At 40.0% G+C, this 24457-nt stretch overlaps 1 protein-coding gene across 1 annotated transcript in view; it reads left to right on the top strand.

Annotated features, from left to right (window-relative positions):
- The window catches only part of LOC125271079 (NACHT, LRR and PYD domains-containing protein 3-like), a 66571-nt gene that overhangs the window by 3537 nt on the left and 38577 nt on the right, over positions 1-24457 (top strand). The window contains exons 2-4 of the mRNA XM_048195017.1: positions 1898-2002; positions 7844-8011; positions 20432-22241. Coding sequence (XP_048050974.1) covers positions 1918-2002; positions 7844-8011; positions 20432-22241 — 2063 coding nt within the window. The 5' untranslated portion in view covers positions 1898-1917. The remainder of the gene's footprint in view (positions 1-1897; positions 2003-7843; positions 8012-20431; positions 22242-24457) is intronic.

The following is a 24457-nucleotide window of genomic DNA, read 5'->3' as shown; positions in this document are numbered from 1 at the left end:
GCGCTTCACTGAAAGCTTCCGGGATTTCTCGACACACGCTCCGAAGCCTCGGCACAGACCGTAACATCACTAGTGATTATTTTCTCTTTAATACCGACGATGCTGAGTAATTAGTTATAAAAAAAAAGAAAGAAAGATGATAACTCATGATTTTTTTCAGTGAGTCCACCATTTTAGTGATTGTAATGATGTGTTATTGTACCCCATTTATATTGTTGATGGAGCTATTGTGGTATTTTGTTTTTGAAGGATCTATTCTGGTCCCTTGGAGATCGTTGTGTATCATTGCTAGATTTAATATGTGATTTACTCTTGTCATTTAATTGTGACCTATTATAGACTTAAATCTGAAGTTTGGACTAATTATTTGATTGTTTTAATCATGATTGTAGAGTATATTTTCTATATAATCATTGAGAGTGAATGAAATTGTTACGATGACGAAGGCGAAGAGCCGAAACGTTTGTTGACTTATCTCCTGTGAACTTCTATTAAAGTCTCTTTTAGAGTGCAGACCTTCTTTGTATCCTTAATTGAAATATAGGTCATTGCACCTTATTAGCTGGGAGAGCGTGGTGAACGCTTTAATTAGTGATTGTAATGTTACCTAGCTTGTTTGCTGGCTTGTTGGATAGTAACCCTGATAGCACACGTACATCTCGGAGACGTCTATTTGATGTGTGTGATTACGTCTGGAAGACGTATTATTTAGAGTGTTTGCTCATCTGGAATACGTCTATAGGACGTATCCTGTCAGATGTCAAATAGACGTTTAGAAGATGTCTTTGAGATGTTTATGATTTAGAATGTATGTAAAACTGACATTTTAAAGACGTCTATTAAATGTTTGTAAACAGCAGATGCTTTCCAGATGAAGTGATCTTTAACAGACGTCTTGCAGACGTACGTGTGCTATCTGGGAAGTCACCCACACCAACATCAACTAACATTGTGATAAGAATACCCTGATAGCACACGTACATCTCGGAGATGTCTATTTGATGTGTGTGTTTACGTCTGGAAGACGTATTATTTAGGGTGTTTACTCATCTGGAATACGTCTATAGGACGTATCCTGTCAGATGTCAAATAGACGTTTAGAAGACGTCTTTAAGATGTTTATGATTTAGAATGTATGTAAAACTGACATCTTAAAGACGTCTATTAGATGTTTGTAAACAGCAGATGCTTTCCAGATGAAGTAATCTTTAACAGACGTCTTGCAGACGTACGTGTGCTATCTGGGCAATACTCTGGTCCTTTAAATGACATCACAAAGCCTATGTGACATCATTTGAGCCTTATAGCCACCAAGAACAAAAGCAGGCAATGTAAAATGTGAACTTTAATAAGGCTAATTGATTGACTGTTGTGTGTTGGGTTTTGCTCAATGTGTATTCATCATATTTTGGTGACTTGGTTGTAAACAACTTCAAAAATATTCCAATAAATAAATGATTTTGAAAAATAATATTTTGGCCAATTTAGTCAGTTTTTTCACTGAACCAAAGAGAAACAATGAGCATAATGGCATAGTCTTCATGCTACAATAATAATAATAATAGTAGTAAAATTTTCTTCTGTGTAACATTACATATATCCTTTAAGTAAAATTTTGGTTGTATTATTTGTGTCCCCTTCAAAAATTGCTCTTGAGAAATTTTATGTTTATTGAGATTTTCTCCTTTGGTGATTCTGCTTGATTTCGGTTTAATTATCTCATTAACTTTAACACTGCTTCAGTGGGTGGAATAAAGATATGGCAGGACTTTACTTTCTGACCCCTGGACTTTACACCTCTGCAGCGGTGTTTAACAGAAGAGTTTGAATGATTTGCCTCTAAGAGACCCGATCTGATCACAAAAATACTAAAGATCTTTTTTATTTTGTCCTGCAGAAGTGAATCAGTGAAGGAATATGGCGTCTGTTAAAGACCTGCTTAAGGAATCACTGGAGGACCTGAAAACCGCTGAGCTGAAGGAGTTTCAGGGGCAAAAAAAAGGTAATATTTAAAAATTAAATTTAATTTTATTGTTTTCTTTCATTGTTAGGAGTGTCTGTTTACTGCTGTGATGGTTTCAATGTGAAGAACGAAGTCATTGTTAAACTCAAACATTCCTCTTTGCTCAGCCTGATGTGTTTGTGTAATCTGCTGTCACTTTCATTCATCAATGTGAAGGCTTCTTCCACTTTTAAAGCTGATTCAAAACAGACTGAGGGTAAATAATGATCACTGTCTGTACAGGGAAATACATATTTACCCAATAATCATATTCAAGTCATGGACTTAATCTCATCCTAGCTAACAGAATTTTGTTATAAGAATGTTCTCCAATTTTTTTTAAGATATGATGTTCCTCAAACGTTCTTTCAACTAAATTTTGATTTAAAATAAAACATTCTAGGCAGAGGTGTTGTCAACACAAAGAGCATTCAATAAGAAAGTTAATGAGATAATTGACCCTTCGCTAAGCCACGCCCGAAAACCGCCACAGGCCAATTGTGGTTTAACAGCTTTAACTAGGTCTGTCAAGCTTTCGAGCGAGGAAACATGCCGAAGCGTTGTGCATAGGGATTGTGTAAATCTGATACCCGCTATCTGAAAAGTTTGGATGGGGTGGTGGAATTTTTTTCCCTTCCCGGAACCTAAAACCCAAAGGAAATGCTGGTGTTCTGACTATTTGTGCTACCCTGTCAGATTTTGCTACCTCCCACTTAAACAGTAGGTAATGTTAGCAAAATCTGACAAAATTAAAAAAAAATTCTAACATTACCTATCAGATTGTGCTTCCAGCGTGATATTAACATGGTTTATGGCTTTATTAACATCTACACCTACCCCAACCCTAAACCTGCCCTTATAATAATGCAAGTACAACAATTTTGTGTTATTTATCATGACATCAATGATGTATTGATGTGCAGTAAGCCCGAGTTAGCCAGTTAGCTAACTCAGCACATCATTGCTTGGAAAAATGACGGTTCTTTGTTCATAATGCATATATTTGGTGGTGGATGAGGAGAGACCCTGATAAGATTGTAAAGCACTTTGGGTGTACAGTTGTACATATGGAAGCGCTATATAAATGCCTCATTCATTCATTCATTCATATTTGAACGTAAAATAAGATGATTAAAGGCAAGACGAAGTAACATTAGCCTGGCGCGTTAAAATAAGCGGGAGAATGTTATCAATGCAAAGTGCTCAGGCTAATGTCTTGTGTTTATGCCACAAGATTTATGGATAAGCTGTTTGATTTATAATTATTAGGTTATTTTCACACATTTCACTTAACCTGCTGTGGATGAACATTTGAATGGTCAGCATACGAGGCGGCTGCTGCTCGGCGCTGGGAGCTTTAGCTTCAATTTTGGTTAAATGATTTTCTAATCGGTTGCATATTATGTCGTAGATATATCCCTCAAATTCATACTGCAGTCCCTTTTGTCTCGCTCTCTCAGATATTTCACCTGTTCACCAAAAATGACTAATTATCTCCTTGGAAATGTCTGACACCGGTGGATACATACTGTAAATGACTTGCCAGGCACGAAAGCTTGACAGACGTAGCAACAGTAACTGAGGAGGGCAGGGCTTAGCGAAGGGTCCATTAAGGCATTAATCAAGCAGTAGTGATGAACACCTCCTGTTAACACAGTGGCCGTCTACAGTCTTAGTGTTATTAGCCCATTTTTCTCTAATATAAATGCGAAGACCCCCATCTCGTTGTTTCTGAGAGTTCTGGTTTCAGTCGTAATGATGTTAAATACGACCTGCTAGTTCAGCTGCGTCGGGTATTTCCAGGGTGAAATTCTGAAATTATAAACACACAGTAGTGTCTGATGTATCTGTTGTCCTCCAACTGAAGCCTCGGCTCATCTATTTTATTCACAACAGACTTTGTGTCTGTAAGAAAAGGGCTGGGGAGCAGAGGTTTATGTGGTGATTTTCTCAGTCTCTCCCATGTGCCCGCCCTGCGGCGCCGTTTCTGCTTTCTCTCCCGACGCCGTCTCCTCCTTTTGTGCTCCGGCACTACGAACCACAGATTGTAGTTCTTGCTATGTCTGCTGGTATGTAATGAGAGTGAAGAAACTCTGTTGAAACAGTCCTATCTCTCTGTAATCCTAATAACAGAAGTTCTTGTCAGCTGTAGATAATGTTTGGCCGACAGACCGGAGTTAAAATAACCAAAAGGACATACAAAAACAAATAAAAAAAAGCACTGAAAAGTAGAGCTTTGAGCTGTAGTGTCTATTCTCACCGCCATCTTGAGATCACTGAACTCATTTAGAGCCCAATCTCTGAGTTAGATTTACATTATTGATTACAGCAGCACTGTGATTCTACAGTAGATTGATCAGCTTTATCAATATAATCTGAGGTTGCTCTGATCATAAAAAAAAATCCATAAATAAAAGTTGTTGTTCAAAAAAAAATTAAGCCGCACACACAGACATGAAGAATCAGCCTGTGAACCTCAGCGACGGTGACAAGCAACATATTCTGATCAACAGATCAACTCTGAACATTAGAAAACAAGCTACTAAAAAGTCACATAACAGCAGAAAAAATTGTGACAATAAAGGAAAATACTAAGACAATTCAGCTCATAATTTATTTATGCAGCAATGCATGATGGGGAATTTTGATTGGTGGCACCCAGAATGCACTGCAACATGCCTTATTATTGCTAGGTTCTTACTATTTTTTTTTTTCTCCATAGTCCTTGAGAAGCTGATTTGTGATCAAAGGGGAAAGCCGCTGAGAGGCTAAATGGTCAAATCTCTTCACTTCATTAAGCAAATATTGTTTTCTTGATAGTTGCTTTTTACTTTTATATGCGCAGAAAGATATATATATATATATACATACAGGGGTTAAATTGGTCCGGGGCTAAGCCCCGGCACATAGGGTTACCAGGGCTTGACGTCCTGGACTGCGGGGCAAGTGGATTTTTTGATGTGAAAGAGAATTTTACTTGCCTGACCAGATAAGTAGCTTAATTAAAATGTCAATAACAACCAAAATGTGAGAATCATTAATTTAGCTTAAGTGGCAATTGATAGTGGATAGTAAAATGTAATGTATATTGGCGGTGATAGCTATTGCGCTGTTGAGGCGCATGTAACCTCTTGAGGAGAATTCAAAACAAATAAACTCTGCTCACACAAAGAAACTCAGTTATCATGTCGCAATACAAATTCAATATGTGAGGTTTTTATAGCTAGCTATTTACGACATATGATAAAGTTAAGCATCACACGACCGAGAGTGCTGAATTCCTGAATATCACCTCGATTGAAATTTACACTAATTTCATACAACAGTTAACAATAAACAATAAAGTAGTTAATATTAATTACTTACGTTTTAGGTGCAATATGCCTGTTTTTTGTGCTATTGTAGCAGCGAAAATAGTTCCAAATAAAGCAGATCCAGCGGATCTCACAGCTGCGCTCAGCCGTTTAGAACGATTCAGCGTTTTGAACGAATCGGTTGAGTGAAGATTCAATGTCCCAATCTGCTTCATTCTTGATTCAGCCTTTTGAATGATTCGTTTGGATAAATGACTCAGTGGCTCACTCATTAAGATGGTCACTTGTCGCCATCTACTGGCGGTTTAATTTCATGTTTAAAAGTATAAATTTTCCACTAACATTTCTTATTTGTATATTCAAAAATATTTAAAGAATCTCTAAACATTATTGAATGCAGTTGTACTTTTTCAGTGTAAATTATTTAATTTGTAACAGCCCTATAGTGTCTTACTATTTTAATTGATCAAATGTAAGAATTTGAAATAAAACATTAAACATAAATTGAATTAGATTGGGGGGGAGATGCCCTTTATAAAGGTTAATAAAATACCCCCAGGGTAAATAACATAAATATGCAGATTTAAATATGTCGCTGCCGATAAAACACTGATGAGAATGTTGCTTGTTTCGGAATAAATTATATTTATATATTTATATTTATTTACACAAAAAAAAAATCCTATTTTTTTCCAGACAAGCTACTTTTTTACGTAAATTACCATTTTAGTTGTCCAAAGGACAAGCACAAAACAAGGCTTAATGTCGAGCACTGTATTTTGTATTTATATTCTGTCCTTTAATGGTAGCATCCCTCTTATATTTGATACTGACACAAAGGAGAAGGCACAGGCCTACAGAAAGATTTTATCGTCATCAGATGTAGCTTTGCACACTACCAGCATCTATAGAATGATTTTGATCAGCATTTTAGTGTTCATAGCAGAGGGCTCTCTCAACTTGTTATATTTTAGTTTGTCTTCGCATACACATGCACCCCTGAAACCACAGAGCCCCCCCACATAACAAATCCCAATTTAACCCCTGTGTATATATATATATATATATATATATATATATATATATATATATATATATATATATAATATTCGGATTATAAATCAGAGAGTAGCCCATTTCTTTTCGTTTTGAATTATTTTGTTTAAAAGAAGACATTTCAAGCTTTCTATAGATAGGATTTTTCTCGTGTCTGTGAGGCAAGCAGCCTGTAGTTTCAGTTGATTTGAGTTTCAGTTCATTTAACCTATAAGACGCGCTCGAGATCAGTGATCGCTCCCAATGAATATATTTGCTTCTTATTGATTAAATCCAGGCAATTGGTTGATGAAACATTGATTAAAATTAAGATACAATTTTTACAAAACGAAATATACTTTAAAGAAAGGTTTTCTACAAAACAAAACTTAATGAAGTGATCAAAATCATGTCTGACTCACTCCATGTCTTCAGATATATTCGCATCTTATGATGCATCTTACTCATGCTGTTCACATGTCTTAGTCCAATAGATGAAATTAAAAAAATAAATAACATTATAATAGGCATATTTAAACATAAATATGAAACTATGTTTTCTTTAATGGCAACCAACGTATAGTACAGTTGTACAAAGAAATTTCATGTGATCAAGAGCGGACATGAGTCGAGACGTATAATTTATTTTTTAACCTGATAACTGTAGCTCTTGGGTGATCCGCTGTAAAATATCATCTCGGACGACCCTGTCATGATACACTGCTTGACACATCATACAGCGTTCGCCCAGAGTTCAGCGAGTTTATCCTCCTTTTCAAATGGCGCTGTCATCTTCATCTCTATCTTTCTTTTTCTTCTGTGGTTTTTCTTAGCTCCTGATTGATCAACTTCAGATAGATCGAAAAATTGTCTCTTTCAACCGCACACACGTCACAAATTCAAACCGATAGCTCCCGAACTTTTTTGACACGTTTAAAAATAATCGGGAGGTCGGGAACTGCTGGTAAGGCACTCTGCTCGGCTCGTAATTCCTCGCACATGATACGAGCCGCGACCATGCGAGCATCAACGATTTCCACGCAATTGAAAAAAATCGCATGCGAACTCGTAGACGGCAAAAATCGCACCCTGTACGCCCGCTTTTAAAGAACTTAATAAAGTTTTTAGTAGAAGATTATTATATTGCCATCTAGACACTGAGCATCCTAAAGAAGATGTAGTATCCTGGAGTAACCACTAGGTGTCGTTTTTGTAGTACAAGTGTTGTGTTCTTACCTGTAAAGTTAGTTTAAGAAGATGTGGGACGCATGCAGTGTTTGTTTGTTGCTGCAAACAGAAAGTAAACTGTTAACTTCAACTCAGATCATGTAGTAGTCTGATTTATATTGAAGACACTACAGAAGATGAACCAGAACAATATTCCTGAACAAATACAAGGATGGTAATAAAGAGAATGACCATTAATATTACAGCTCTAATGTCATGATATCTCTGTAAGAATCTTAAATATGTGCCTTTGTCTCCATTTCAGTGCAGATGAGCAGTAACACTGACACTGCAGTCAGTGTTGATGTAACAGCTGACAGAGGTGGAAGTGTAAATGCTCTTTTTCTCGATAGAAACATTATCACAGGCCCAGTAAAAATCAACTATTTTTCAAATGCTGCAAGACACAATACACCAACAAGGATCGATGAAGGTACAGTATAATGTTACATTTACATAACTGACTTTTAGCTGAATGTTTGTTGATTTAAAGCAGGAGTTCGCAGAAAGTTCCCTTAGTGATGCACATTTTATATGTCTCTCATCTAACACACCTGATTCAACTCCTCATGGCATTAGTAGAGACTGCAAGACCTGAATTTGGTGTGTCAGATAAAGGAGATATGCAGAATGTGAGTCTTCCAGGACAGGTTTGAGAACCCCTGCTTTAACAAATAACTTAACAATTGTAGAGCCTGTTCATCCCAGCACAGCCATGTGGGGCCTAGATGGGTGTCACCTGGTCTGTCTATCTGGGGCTCAGCCAGTTTTGTCTGCAGTTCCCATGAAGGCCCCACGTGTGTTCATTTCATCTGGACTAACCCTACTCAGTGTGCACACTACAGGCTGTTAGAACCATGCTGTGGAGTTAATGAGATAATTAGGTGATAACGAGCAGAAGCACAGAGGAACAACAAGATCACAGCCTTCAGTCACAGCCTTAGATGAACTGAAGATAAAACACATTAAATCTCTTAAGTTGTGCAGTTTTACTCTTGACTTTTTTAGTGTTAGTTTTTCTCTGGCTACTATAGCTGTTTGTAATGGAAAGAAAGACAAGAAACAATGTGATCAGCTGCTTGATGATAAGAATATGATCAATATGATTAACAAGAATCAGCGTATGAATCTCAACAATGGTGACATGCTTCATGCTGCAATGCATTCTGGTAGCTAAGGATGAGTTTTGTATGAGGCACCCAGAATGCATTGCGGCATGAAGCATGTCACCGTTGTTGAGTTTCATACGCTGATTCGTGATGTCTGTCTGTGAGTAGAAATCCAGCAGAAAGTTAATGACATTTTGTTCAATAAAGCTCATCAATTAAATCAGTGAATTAAGCCAATACATGATGATCATATTCTTATCATCAAGCAGCTGATCACATTGTCTCTTGTTTTTCTCACCATTACAAACAGTTACAACAGCCAGAGAAAAACTAACACTAAAAAAGTCAAGAGTAAAACTGCCTAACTAAAGCAAACACTGACCTCGATAATGGTGACATCAAACCAAACTATTATTACCAACAAATCATCAACATCTAAACCTCTGTTTATTCTCAGTAAGAGCTTCTGTAGATGTACGTCAGAAATAAAGTCAGTCTGGTTAGTAATAAGTGAAGCTGGTAATGCTGTTTGTGGAGATGTTTAATCAGATCTTCAGTGATTTAATGTCCTTTATCTTCAGTTGATTTCATCGAAGGCTGTGACTGAAGTCGTAGTTCTTGTTGTTCCTCTGTCCTTCAGTGATTCTTCTCGTTATCACCTAATTATCTCATTAACTCCAGCATGTTTCTGTGTCACATTTAACAGCCTGTAGTGTGCACACTGAGCAGTGTTCATTTCATTTGGGCTAACCCATGTGGGGCCTCCATGGAAACCGTGGACAAAACTGGCTGAGCTCCAGTTAGACAGCCCAGGGACCCTGTGTAGTCTACAGCTTTCTCTACAGTGAACGAGATTATAACGTTATTGCCCGATGCTGGTGTACAGATCAAACTAATCTGAGGTAGACATATATTTCTCTCTGTTGTTTAGTTTCCTTAACTTTATATCGCGGCGCTGTGTTGTAATACTAGTGTTTCCCTCATCCGTCATAGGATTCCCCTGCCATCAGGACATATAAAACACTTAACACGGCTTAATGGACTCGTACAGTGATATAAAAGACCAAACTAGCACCTCATTTGTGATGTAGGTTGTATTATATGCTCCAAGAAAGCAGATACTGGCATAAAGTTAGATTGATGCTGAACGTTTGATATTAGTAAATTTAGGGACCGTCTCTAAAGTTACAACATTGGTATTCACGTTTCTACCTTCAATAGCGTTTAAAGAGAATGATTTACAGTCACAAAACCACCTGTAAAGTGTTCATCTAGGTGTCAGGTATAATGCAAACCTTTTAGATTTTTGATGTTTATTAAAATAAAAGGTAACACTTTATATTAACTAGTTAATATGAAGTAACAATGAACCACACTGCTACAGCACTTATTAAACTTTATTAATGTTAATTTCAGCATTTACTAATACATTATTAAAATCAAGAGTGTGTGTACAAGAGTTTGTGTGAGTTCACGTGTTGAGTGTGTGTGTTTTTGTGTGTGTGAGAGAGAGAGAGAGAGAGAGAGAGAGAGTAGGGCGCATCACTGTTGTACCTGACACCTAGATGAACGCTTTACAGGTGGTTTTGTGACTGTAAATCATTCTCTTTAAACGCTATTGAAGGTAGAAACGTGAATACCAATGTTGTAACTTTAGAGACGGTCCCTAAATTTACTAATATCAAACGTTCAGCATCAATCTAACTTTATGCCAGTATCTGCTTTCTTGGAGCATATAGTACAACCTACATCACAAATGAGGTGCAAGTTTGGTCTTTTATATCACTGTACGAGTCCATTAAGCCGTGTTAAGTGTTTTATATGTCCTGATGGCAGGGGAATCCTGTGACGGATGAGGGAAACCCTAGTATTACAACACAGTGCTGTGATATAAAGTTAAGGAAACTAAACAACATGGAGAAATATATGTCTACCTCAGATTTAACGTTTGATCTGTACACCAGCATCGGGCAATAACGTTATCTTGTTCACTGTAGAGAAAGCTGTAGCCTACACAGGTAAAGTAACCGTAAAGACACTGAATTAAACATAAATGCAGCTTTTGTGTCTTTATCAGCTTTTCTGCATAATTTATACTGGCCCTGATAATCATCACACATTCACTTACCGCTTGCTCTATTTCTGTAAATCCGTTTTTATGAATGAATGATGACTTACTAGCCGCTGCACGTCTTTGTAAACAGCTGCTAGCGGCACCTGCTGGTGAAGAAGACTAACAGCAGATAGAGATCATGCATCGGCACTGTACTACTTTTCCTACAGTTCCCGGATGTGAAATGTTGAATAGATATAAAGGACTGTACTGGCGTTGTTATTTTAATTTGTGATCACCAGGGGGCGTCGGTAAGAACGCACAAAAACCAGAGGTCGGTGCTCAACTGATGCTCCGTTTATTATGCACGCTTTCACATACATATGGCACGTGTGTGGTGTCTAAAATGAATAAAGAAATATACATAATAAATCACAACTGAAATAATACACTATACATAATAACAGCAGCAGTAAATATTTAAATAAAACAATTAGATAGAGCGCCATTATTTAACAGTGCATTACCGTGCATTAGCAGAAATAACAGTCATAAATATGCCAAACAATACTGCCTGGAAAGTTTATTCACAAGCAAAAACCCTATATGCTGATTAACATATTAATATCTTAATAATCATAATGCAATACACACACTCGCTATATTAAATGTGCGCGTTATAGATGGCTGGATACGCTCCGGACTCGCGCACTTATGAGATGACGCAGTTATGAGGAATGGACCGGTAACAGATTAAAACTCGAATTCTCACACTAACAAGATGTTAGAATCATATAAACATAAGATATAAAAAAACACACTTACTTCTTTCGAACGCACACACAATGAAAGCAACTTTATAGCGAGCAGTTGACAGAGCTGTAAGAACTAAAATGTCGTCCTTCTTATGGGCGGGCCCGACTAGTCTGTCAATCATATCAACATCAAATCAGTAAATAGTATGGAAAATACTGGGCCTTTTCAACAGCCGCCCCAATTTACGTAGTAAATTCAATACAGAAAAGGCTTAAGAGTCTTTGTCATCATTTGGTAATACTGGCAAACGGATTAGCTTACTTACGGGTCTAACATATTTACGATCACCCACTTGCACTTCAGCAGTTCGGATTTGACCATCAGCTCCTGGTAATGTGTCTGTGACCTTACCCACTGGCCAAAGTGCCCTGGGAAGTTGCTGGTCAACTATCATCACCACAGTTCCAGTCTCCAAGTTCTTGGCCCCTTCAGTCATCCACTTTGAACGGGTTTGTAATTCAGGTAGATACCGCTTTATGAAGTGTGCCCAGAAATGATCAGCGAGGATCTGACTGTGTCTCCAGCGCTTCTTGCTCAGTAGCTCTGACTTGGGGTATACAACCTGTGGTAAGTCGGAGTCCGGCCGCCCCATGAGAAGGATGTTTGGAGTGATAGGATCAACATCTGCCACATCTGAAGACACATACCCTAAGGGTTTAGAGTTCAGGATTCCTTCGATTTCTACAAGGACTGTAGTCAGCACTTCCTCAGGCACATGTTGTGCTCCAAGAGTCTGGTTAAGTGCAGCTTTCAGGGACCTGATTTCTCTTTCCCATATACCACCGAAGTGGGGAGCTCCTGGGGGATTAAAGTGAAACTGGATTTGCTGCTTTGCAAGTTGGCTCTGCAGGGTGGGCTGCAGGGCTGTGAATGCTTCTGACAATTCTCGTTCACCTCCTCTGAAATTAGTCCCCTGGTCCGAAAAGAGTTCATGGGGTTTTCCTCTGCGTGCAATGAATCGGCGTAACGCCATGAGGAATGAATCTGAGCTGATGTTGGTCAGCACGTCAATATATACTGCTCTAGTGGTCATACATTTAAAAATAATTCCCCATCGTTTCTCATTGCGCCGTCCTATTTTAATTGTGAAAGGCCCAAAAGAGTCAACACCAGTTGAATAGAATGCAGGTTGGTAGAGGCGAAGACGGTGCAGGTGGCAAATCAGCCATACGTGGGATTTCAGGTTTCCCGCGCCATTTTCTGCACTCACTGCACTTTTGTTGATGTCGACGTACAGCCTCTCGGCCTCTCAGAATCCAGTATCGGCGTCGTATCTCAGCAAATACTCTTTCTGGCCCTGGGTGATGTAATTTTTCATCAAAATGCTGAATTAAAAGTTGACTAAGGGGGTGTTTGGGTTCAAGGATTATGGGGTGAGCAGTCTCTTGGTCAAGCAAATCACTGTAACGTAGACGGCCACCTACTCTTATGAGGTCAGTAGACTTATCAAGCTCTGGGGCAAGTGTGAGTAACCGGCTGTTAGAAGGCAAAGGTTTGCCAGCCGTTAATGCCGCAATTTCAGCAGGGAAGCATGTCGCTTGTGCTTCCTTTAGAAGAGAGATCTCAGCTGTTGCATAGTCTGAAGCAGATAAATCTTCTGACTGTTTCGTTTGTCCATACTGTTCTAGTGCTCTTTTCTCAACCAGTTCTAGGAAACTGTGAAACTGAGAGAAGTCTTGCATAGCCTTAGAAAGATCTATTGTAGTAAGACCACAGAAGCTCACCTTTTTCTCTTCTGTGCTGTCTGTGGCTGGCTCCACTGGGTCATTGGGCCAGGATTTTGGGTCCTGCCAGAGAAAGTTTGGCCCTCGGTTCCATCTAGAAGGCTGAGAGAGCTGCCAGAGTGATTTACCGTGAGTGATGTCATCTGCAGGGTTGTCTTCAGACTTAACGTACCGCCATGCCTGAGGAGAAGTCAGCTCCTGAATCTCGGCAACTCTCGTGCCCACAAACACTTTATATCTGCAAGATTCTGACTGAATCCATGTCAGCACTGTTTTAGAGTCACTCCATAAGGTCAGCTGCCGAATGGCCAGGGTGAGTTCTCTTTCTAGAAGCCTTGCCAACTGGGCCCCTGTGAGTGCTGCACATAGTTCTAATCTCGGTATAGACAACTGGCGTTTAGGTGCCACTCTAGATCTTGCTGCAATGAATGCAACCTCCACATGGCCTTCCACATTTTGTGTTCTGAGATATGCAACTGACCCGTATGCATGATCTGAAGCATCACAAAATATATGAATGTCTCTTATGCAAGCCTCAGAATCCATTTGGGGGCTGCTATAACATAGTGGGATGGCAATTCTCTCAATGTCCTGCAGCTCCTCCTCCCACGTGCACCAGGCTTGATGAAGGTCACTTGGCAGCTTCGGGTCATCCCAGTCGCGTTTTTTGTCCCACAATCGTTGTACCAGGACTTTGGCTCTTGTTGTGTATGGGATCATGTAACCCAAAGGGTCATACTGACTGGCTAGAACGTGATAGATATATCTCATTGTGGGCACTTGTGGTTCTAGCTGCCGTGCTTTGTAGCCAAGAGTGTCTGTTTGGCAAAGCCATCGTAGACCCAGGGTGGATTCTGAGACATTCCACTGCTTTTCTGAGAGCCACAGCTCATTCTTCTCCGATCTGGCTTCTACTGGAAGGTGGGCAACAACAGAAGGAATGTTACTAGCCCACTGTCTAAGTTCAAACCCACCTGAAGAGAGAAGAGCTTGTAGTTTATTCACCAGTTCAGTGGCTTTGTCTGTGGAAGGTACACTTTGAAGGAAATTGTCGACGTAGAAATGTCTTTCTACGGACAAGCGTACATCTTCATCTGGTTGGGTGTGGTCACGGACATGCTTCAGTACAGCAAAGGTTGCACAGCATGGGCTGCAAGTAGTTCCAAAGGGTAACACTTGCCACTCATACACATTTACAGGGTTCTCACGCTGCATATTTCTCCACAGAAATCTGAGCAGTGGCTTATCCTCTGGCAGTAGACGAATCTGATGAAACATGCCTTTGATGTCGCTTGTGATAGCCACCGTATGCTCTCTGAAGCGAAGTAGTACACCTAGCAATGTGGAAGTGAGAGTGGGCCCTGGTAAGATATACTCATTGAGATTATGGCCCTCAAACTGGAAGGAGCAATTGTACACTACTCTGTTTTTACCATTATGGTGTACCATATGGTGAGGTATGTACCAAGATTCAGGGGTCTGGTCTACAGCCTCAGGAGCCAGTTTAACTGCATAACCAGATTGCTCCAGCCTTTCAATTTCCTGGTTGTATGCTTTGGCCAACTCTAGATCTTTACTAAGACGCTTTTCCAAACCTCTGAGGTGGGGGAGGACTGCCTCCTTCGGTGCTGTCAGCTTGGGCATCTCTTTTTTGCGTAAGAGGGGTGTAGCATACCTGAGCACTCCATCTACATTCACCCTTACCGTCTTGGCCTCAAGCATATCTATGGCCTCTTGATCACATCGTGAGCGTGTCACCACTTTCTCATTACGGTAAGGTAAAGTGTCTAACTGCCAGAGTCTTTCAACATGTTGCAGGAGCTCTGATGCTGGGGAGGCAACGGATGTGAAAAGACACTGCTGTGCTGGTAACTGGTGCTGAACTACATTTGCAGGCCCTTGCAGTGTCCAGCCTAACCTAGTTTTAACACCAGCTGGCCCACCTGGTGGTCCGAAACGCACTGGCTCTATAGGGGCAATCAAATGGTGGTGATCAGAGCCTATGAGTAACAGTGGTTGCACTTGAGAAAAGCCTTGAAGAGGCAGACCTTTGAGATGCTTGAATTTCTCCTGTAGAGCTGGCACTGGATGTGAATGTTTGGCTAAGCCTAAATGTTCTGCAGTGAATGCACCCCTTATCTTGAATCTCTTATTGGGCTGAAAGGCAGGGGAAAGTGTAAAGGACACTTTGGTGCCTGAAATAACTTGAGTATCATGTCTGACCGTTCTCAAGGAGAGATTCTCTGGTTGGCCATTCAGTTGGAGTTGCTGTGCTGCATCATGAAGTAAGATGGTACGCTCCGAACCATCATCCAAAATGGCATAAGTCATCAAAGTATGTTTGCCATGATGTAATAGCACCTTACTGAGTTTCAGGAGAATTTGGCTACCCCCTACTGGACGATCCAGATATAGCGTTTGACTTTCTTTTTGAACTTCAGTGTTCTTTGTCACTGTGGACCTGCTATTTATGTCATGCAGGGCTGTTAGGTGCTTTTCTGTGCAAACCTTACATGTTACTTTCAATCGGCACTGGGCTGCCTGATGTTTCCGTCCACACCTCCAGCATCTCTTGTTCAACTTAATCCAGTTAGTTTTCAACTCATTTGTTAACTGTGCAAAATTACTACACTGGTTGAGGAAGTGCTGTTTATTGTCACAGTAGTGACAGTACACAGACCTGCCAGGCCTTTCTGTCTCTGAGTTAATGGCAGCTGTAATGCTTGTGGACTGCTCTGCACTGTGCAAAATGGCAGCTGCCTGTAGAGGGTGTCTGCGTGGTCGCTGGGCCTCTTTCTGCAAAGCACCACGTCCCTTCATCTCACCTATACAAACTCTACTATCTGTGGGCTGAACCTGCAGTTCAAACTCAAGCCAGTGTGAGAAATCAAGCAGGTTTGGTATGGGGTTTCTGAGAGGGTGAACATACCTTTTGAAATTGGCTCTAAGATCGTGAGGCAGTTTAGACATGAGTCTGGCTACATGTGAACCACACTGTAACTCAATGCTTCCTTTGTCACCCAACTGATCAAGCATCCCCACCAATGCTCTGACTCTGAGGGCAAACCTCCTGAATGCCTGGGTATCTCCGCTACGAATGTTAGGGCCATCCATCAGTTCCGCAATTCTCCCCAATGCCAGCTGGTGGGGCTGTCCATAGTGCTCAGACAGTGATTGCATGGTGTATGTATAGGGATAACGGGAGTTACTATAGGAGTCTGCGATTAGAAGGGCTTCCTCAAATTTCAGATGCTCTAACAAAATCTGGTATTTGAACTGTTCCGTGGCATCATGCGGCAGCAAATTCTCGAGCGATATCTTTAGCCTTGCAAACTGCCTTGGGTCCTCTGCTGTAAAGTCAGGAATGGAGGGTGTAGGACCTCTATAGATGCTCTCTCTAGTAGGAGGTATGCGGCTATCAGGGATAAAGTCTCTGGGTGGATGATAAGGCCTTGTGCTGTAGTCTGGCTGTTCTCTAAAACTAAGAACAGGTGAGGGGGCACGATAAGGCAGCCGTTGCTGATGTGGGGCATAGTTTGTGTAGCGTTCTGGGCTGCGTGCTGGATAAGACTGGGTCAAACGTTTTGACTGAGGATGGCTAGGGGAACTTGAGCGATACGGGACAGGCTTGCCCTCTGGTGGTGACTTGAGACTCATTCTGCACAGGTCATCTGAAATGGCAGAGACACTAACCTGTTCATCATCCACAGACTTAGGGGATCCATAGCGTGTTTCTGTATTATCAGTCTCTTTAGCAGCCTGTCTACTGCAATCTGCAATGGACTTGTGGGATCGTGGAGCTGGCATGGGTCTAAGTTTAGTCTGGGTTACAGAGGCCTCACGTGGTGATTTGGTACGGGGCAGAGGGACGGGAATCTGTGATGAGGCTGTTTCATCCATTTCTATCTTATGTCTCATATCTCTAATGGTTTGATGCAGTTGCTGATTCTCTTCTCTGAGCTGCTGAATCACTGCTTGAGCATCTTTGTCTGCATATGGTTCTCCAGTAATTTCCTCCTCCTGCTCCAACTCCTGCCATCGGGTGAGGGGTGTCATCTCGGCAGCTCCCTCTGACTGATAAAGTGCACCTTGCATTTCTGATTCTCTGTGGTGCGCGAGTTGCAGTCTGGAAACAGGTGGGTATGTGTGCTGGAAGCCTCTGTATTCTACCTCGTAATCCACCAAGTGACGTGGGGGGCCTTGGCACCCGTCTGCGGACATCAGGATCAGACTCTGTCATTTCACTGGCTCTGGACATCTTATTCCATGGCAATCACAGATATCCGGCTCGAAGGACCATGTTGAATAGATATAAAGGACTGTACTGGCGTTGTTATTTTAATTTGTGATCACCAGGGGGCGTCGGTAAGAACGCACAAAAACCAGAGGTCGGTGCTCAACTGATGCTCCATTTATTATGCACGCTTTCACATACATATGGCACGTGTGTGGTGTCTAAAATGAATAAAGAAATATACATAATAAATCACAACTGAAATAATACACTATACATAATAACAGCAGCAGTAAATATTTAAATAAAACAATTAGATAGAGCGCCATTATTTAACAGTGCATTACCGTGCATTAGCAGAAATAACAGTCATAAATATGCCAAACAATACTGCCTGGAAAGTTTATTCACAAGCAAAAACCCTATATGCTGATTAACATATTAATATCTTAATAATCATAATGCAATACACACACTCGCTATATTAAATGTGCGCGTTATAGATGGCTGGATACGCTCCGGACTCGCGCACTTATGAGATGACGCAGTTATGAGGAATGGACCGGTAACAGATTAAAACTCGAATTCTCACACTAACAAGATGTTAGAATCATATAAACATAAGATATAAAAAAACACACTTACTTCTTTCGAACGCACACACAATGAAAGCAACTTTATAGCGAGCAGTTGACAGAGCTGTAAGAACTAAAATGTCGTCCTTCTTATGGGCGGGCCCGACTAGTCTGTCAATCATATCAACATCAAATCAGTAAATAGTATGGAAAATACTGGGCCTTTTCAACATGAAATGTTGAATTTTCTGCTAAATTTGAACCTCTGAATTTGTGGAAGCGAATTTGTAAAGCGAAATAATATGGACCGAAAATTGCCAGTCGAATCTTATAGTTTGTATTTTTAAACAGAATGAAAATTTTGGAAGTGAAATCTGAAAGGTGAATATAAATTATTGAATTTGTAATAATGAAAATGTGTATGAAATATTTTAAATTGAAATATTCACAGCTTAAATATACGACCATGTTGAATTTCAGCCCATAAAAATGAAAGCATTAAAAATACAATGCATCTAAATGCAAGCACAGCTAATGTAATGCATATTTTTTTCAATTAGTGCAATTCAACAAGCTTTTTATTTCAAAAACATTTAGCATTAATTTACTTCCATAGTCAGGAGTATGATTAGCAAATGACTTTGTTTCATGATGACGAAAACTATATCAACAAATCATCTTTGTTTCTGGTTTCTTTTCAATAAATGATGTGTTTTGGTAAACACTGTTACAAAGACCACAAACTCACACAAAAAGGCAAGAGTCAAACTGCCCAACTAAAGGAAACACTGACCACCATAATGGTGACCAAACATCAACATCAACAATAAAACATCAACATCTAAACCTGTTAATTCTCAAAAAGAACTTCTGCTGAGATCTTGAGAGATTTAATGTCTTCTTTTATCTTCAGTTGATTTCAGGCTCTGTGGCTTTAAAGGGTCATGAATCCCCCCTGTTTTACCCTGGTCGTTCACACCTCAAAGCTTAAAAACAGTCTGTTAAAATGGGCGTGTAAAGCTCTGGAAAAGTGGGAGTGTAGAGGGGGAGAAGAGGGGAGAGAACAACCAATGAAGCACAGACATACAACACACTCATTATACAGAATAATGAATATTAATACATGAGCACGGAGAAAATGACAACAAACTCCCAAGCACAAGGGAGAAATGGGAAAGAATATTTAATAGGGCTAATAATAGGCTACTTTGATTACGTTTACGAGCACTGCAGTCTCAAAATCAGTCTTTTATAATAATCGTGTCGTCGTGTTCAGATAGGCTACACCACTGTATCAGTATCCAGTTTGCACATATAATTCATTTGAAGAAGACTTGATGAAATATGTGTGCATAACTACACCATGCTGGTTAATGTTTGGTGCAGGAGAATGTGTGAAATAAAAACTTTAAACACGGATACTTTATTCTGTATGAGCTATGTGTCACGTGGCTAGTGTTATTAAACTCATCGTGGAGCTCCGCGCTGAAACCGAGCATATGCGCGCTCCGCGTGTATATCAAAATAACAATCGTATTTTTCATGTGTTCGTATTCAAACTCCAGTTCTGACCGCATCGCGAGCAAAATACAAACAACACATGTGCTGCTGTGCTGAGGTAAACAGAGCCTACGGCTCTCGTGTTTGAATGCAGCTAGAGCAGGCTGAGGTGATGAACCACACTTTTATGACATTTGAATTCTCCGCTGTAATGCGATCTCACGCGAACATATTTTCCATTTGTGCTGGTAGATCACAGCAAAACAATCCACATGCACACAAACCTCTGCTCTGGTCACGTCGCAGGAAAACACATTGTGTTGTAGCACTGAGCAAACGAACACCAACGATATGTCTCTGAATGACAAGAGACCGAGGTGAAAAAAGTGATACTTCATGCATAATACCGCAATTATAATCTTATGCATACTACAGCGCAGTGATTGGATTAAATGAGCTTTATGTCATGAATATATGTCGAGAATCGCTCGAAACGGTCTACGTCAGCATGTTCGACCATGCCCATACTTGGGCCAAAAGTACACGATTAAGTCAGATTTTGTGACGTTGCTCCGACTCAGCTTTTCAAACCGGAAGACAGAAATCACTCTGAAAAATGCAAAAATAACTATTTTTCACTTATCAATAACATTGATGAGTACCTTTAGTGTTTTCAATGATGTGCAGCCTATACATATCTGTTTACACCTCAAAAAAAGTGTTTTGAGTTTTCATGACCCTTTAAGAGTAAAATGGCACTTTGAGAAGCTTGATAAATATGGGCCCTGGTTTATTACAAAATGGTTTGCTTACTCTTTGCCATCTGTTCATCTTTTTCAAAGGCTCAACTGCAGAGGGCCATGAAGCTGATTACAGAAAGATCAGCTGCAAACTGAAGAAGAAATTACAAGAGGACTACAAGCGGATATTAGTTGGTGATTCTAAGACGGGTCATAAGAAATATGTGGATGATATTTACACTGATCTGTATGTAGTGGAGAATGTGACTGGAGGAATAGTGAATGACCATGAGGTGATACTGACTGAATTGAGTCACAACCAATTTTCTGCCAAGGACACGCCAATCCAGTGCAATGACATATTCAAAAACCACATGGGTCGACAAAACAAAAAAGTGCTGATGATGGGCATTGCAGGGGCGGGAAAAACTGTCTCTGTCAATAAATTCATCCTTGACTGGGCTAAAGGAAATGAAAATCAGGATATAGACTTCATATTTCCACTTCCATTCCGTGAACTGAATAGGATAGAAACAAAAAAGTGCTGTCTCATGGATCTGCTTCACAAACACTTCTTTAGTGGAAGAACTGAAGAACTGCCCTCTCTTCCTGAAGATGAAGGTAAGGTCATGTTCATCTTTGATGGGCTGGATGAATGTCGCTTCCAGTTGAGTTTTGATGAGGATGACAAATTAACAGATGTTCATGAAAAAACAACAGTGAGTAGGATAGTAACAAACCTGGTCAAGAAAGATCTGTTTCACTCGGCTCTTGTTTGGATCACATCCAGACCTGCAGCAACTGGCCTGATACCCAGAGATTACATTGATCAGGTAATAGAGGTGCGAGGATTCAACGATGAGCAAATAGAACAATACTTCATCAAAAACAGCAGTCCTGAAGTTGCTGAAACCATCATCCATCACATGAGGAAATCCAGGAGTCTGTACATCATGTGCCACATCCCCATCTTCTGCTGGATCTCTCTCACTGTTCTTCAGCCTCTGCTGGATCAAGAGAGCAATGACAAAGTACCAACAACTCTCACAGGGATGTACACAAACTTCTTACTTTCTCAGAAGCAACAGATGGGGAAAAAATATCATGATGGTCGTACACCTATGCCCGAAGCCAAGTCTTTTGATGAGATTCTTCTGAAGCTTGGGAAACTGGCTTTTAAACAGCTACAGAAAGGTATGTTGAATTTCTCCCAAGAAGATCTTAAGGAGTGTGGACTAGATGTCAGTGAAGGGTCAGTGTACTCTGGGTTATGCACTCAGATCTTTCAGAAGAAAACAGGCATTTTAGTGAGAAACGTTTACAGCTTCATACATCTCAGTGTCCAGGAGTTCCTCGCTGCTCTCTATGTGTTTTTAACTTACAGAAGTTCAGGGGCAAACCCATTTCTTCAATCTTGGATAGAAATACTGATATGGAAACTCTTCAGAAGATCACTAATTGGCCTTCACAAGTCTGCGATCAACAAGGCTTTAGAAAGCGAGAACGGACACCTGGACCTTTTCCTCCGGTTCCTCTTGGGTCTCTCACTGGAGTCCAATCAGAGTGACCTGAAGGAACTGCTGCCAGCACTGGATCTGAAAACAGAGAATGTCAAAGAAACTGCTGATTATATCAAAAAGGCAATAGAGAAGGAGGAATCAGTAGAGAGGACCATTAATCTCTTCTGCTGTCTGAGAGAACTGAAAGATGACTTTGAGGAAGAGATTCAGAAGAATCTGAGCTCAGGAAATCTTTCAGAACAGAATCTCTCCTCTGCTCAATGGTCAGCTCTGGTGTTTGTGCTACTGATGTCAGAAGAGACTCAAGAGATGTTTGAACTGCAGAAATACAGCCCATCTGAAGAAGACCTGGAGAGACTAATGCCAGTGATCAGAAACACCAGAAGAGCACTGTAAGTCATCTTTATACTTTTTATATTTATGCATTTAGTACATTTAGTAGTAAGTTTGATTTCCTCTGTTTGACTGAAACATGGCAACAACCTCACGATTTCTCACAGCTAAATCAAACGGTTCCTCCCGGCTTTGCTTACACCTGTCAACCCCATGCCTCTGGTAGAGGAGGAGGGCTCGCGATACTTTATAATGAGAAGTGGAAAGTCTCTCCCATAACTGTACCTTTGTATGAATCATTTGAATCCACTGTCTTACAAATTAATGGACCTGTTCCTACTGTTATAGCTACTGTCTATCGCCCGCCCAGGAGCAATTCTAATTTTTTTAAATGATTTTTCTGTATTTTTAACTTTACTGTGTTCTGCATCTCACAATGTTATTATATTGGGGGATTTTAATATACACATGGATAATGTCAATAACACTCTCACCAGAGATTTTATATCATGTCTTGACAGTTTTGGAATACAACAATTTGTCGATTTTTCCGACTCACTGTAAAGATCACACTCTTGACCTTATTTGCTGCTCTGGTATAACCCCTTCTAATTGTCTAGCATTGGACTTGCCCATATCAGATCACAAGTTAATATCATTCAGTGTTAACTTAATGGTAGAAAAAACCAACATGGGTCGTTCCATCTCATTTCGTTAATGTTAAGAATATTGATCTATCTGATGGGCTTGATAATTTCCTCATGAGAGATGTATTTTCTACTCCAGATGATTTAGTTTCCCACTATAATGAGGTATTGCATAGTGTGTTTGATAAGCTTGCACCTCTAAAAACTCGGACTGTATATTTTTCTCATTCTGCACCTTGGTTTACACCTGAACTGAGGCAACTTAAAACTAAGGGACGTCGCTTGGAACATCTATGCATTAAAACTGGACTTACTATTCTTACTATTGGACTTACTGACTGCTAAATCCAATTATTATTCTGCTATAATTGGGTCAGATGAAGGGAACACCAGTTCTCTGTTTATCACAGTAAATAACATTTTACGGCCTCCTGATACCCTTCCTGCCCACCTATACTCTAGTGACTTGTGTAACAAATTTATGACCTTTTTTACAACTAAAATTGACAATATCCATCAACAATTAACTCCTCAAAATAGCATGGCATGTGATCTGCCTCTTCTGCTTTACCATGACTCACCTCTCTCTTCATTCTATAGTTTTGAACTCTCGACTGTTGATGAAATATTATGTCTCATCCGACAATCTAAGTCTTCCACCTGTCAGTTAGATCCACTCCCTACTCACTTGGTTAAAGCCTGCTTATCCACTTTATCTGGTATTGTAACCGATATTATACACTCTTGTCTAACTTCTGGGATTGTTCCCTCATCTTTTAAAGTTGCTGTTATAACTCCAAGACTCAAGAAACCGGGTGCCGATCCTAACGATTTTTCCAACTTTTGCCCAATATCCAATTGACCTTTTCTTTCAAAAATCTTGGAAAAAGTTGTTGCATCTCAGGTTCATGCTCACCTCTTAAAAAATAGCTTGTTTGAAAAATTCCAGTCTGGTTTTCGGCCATTGCATAGTACAGAGACTGCCATGGTAAAAGTCGTTAATGATCTGCTGATGGCAGCTGATTCTGGACTATTAACTATACTTATCTTACTTGATTTAAGTGCAGCCTTTGATACTATTTCCCATCAAGTTCTTTTAGATAGATTACTCTTTATAGGTATCACTGGTGTTCCTCTCTCCTGGTTCAGATCCTATCTATCCGGATGCACTCAATTTGTTCAGCTCAAAAATTTCAGGTCATATTCTTCATCTGTTACCACTGGTGTTCCTCAAGGCTCTGTTCTGGGCCCTCTTTTATTTATTATTTATTTATTACCCCTTGGTTACATCTTCAGGAAATATGGCATTAGTTTTCATTGCTATGCGGACGACACCCAGCTCTACTTATCATCCAAGCCAAATTCTACTCTTCTGTCTTCCTCTCTCAGATTGTTTAGAAGAGATTAAATCCTGGTTTTCACACAATTTTCTCAAGTTGAATACTGATAAAACAGAGGTTCTTCTTGTTGGCACTAAATCCAATTTGTCAAAATCCAATAGCTTTTCAATTTCCATTGATAATTCTATAATCTCTCCATCTCAGGTTAAGAGTCTGGATGTCGTCCTCGATAGTACTTTGTCTTTTGAAACACACGTAAACAATATTACTCGGTCTGCATATTTCCAC

The sequence above is a fragment of the Megalobrama amblycephala genome, linkage group LG7, assembly GCF_018812025.1.
Source record: "Megalobrama amblycephala isolate DHTTF-2021 linkage group LG7, ASM1881202v1, whole genome shotgun sequence".
Classification (NCBI taxonomy): domain Eukaryota; kingdom Metazoa; phylum Chordata; class Actinopteri; order Cypriniformes; family Xenocyprididae; genus Megalobrama; species Megalobrama amblycephala.
The sequence above is the reverse complement of the archived record's forward strand: the minus strand, read 5'-3'. Positions and strand labels throughout refer to the sequence as shown.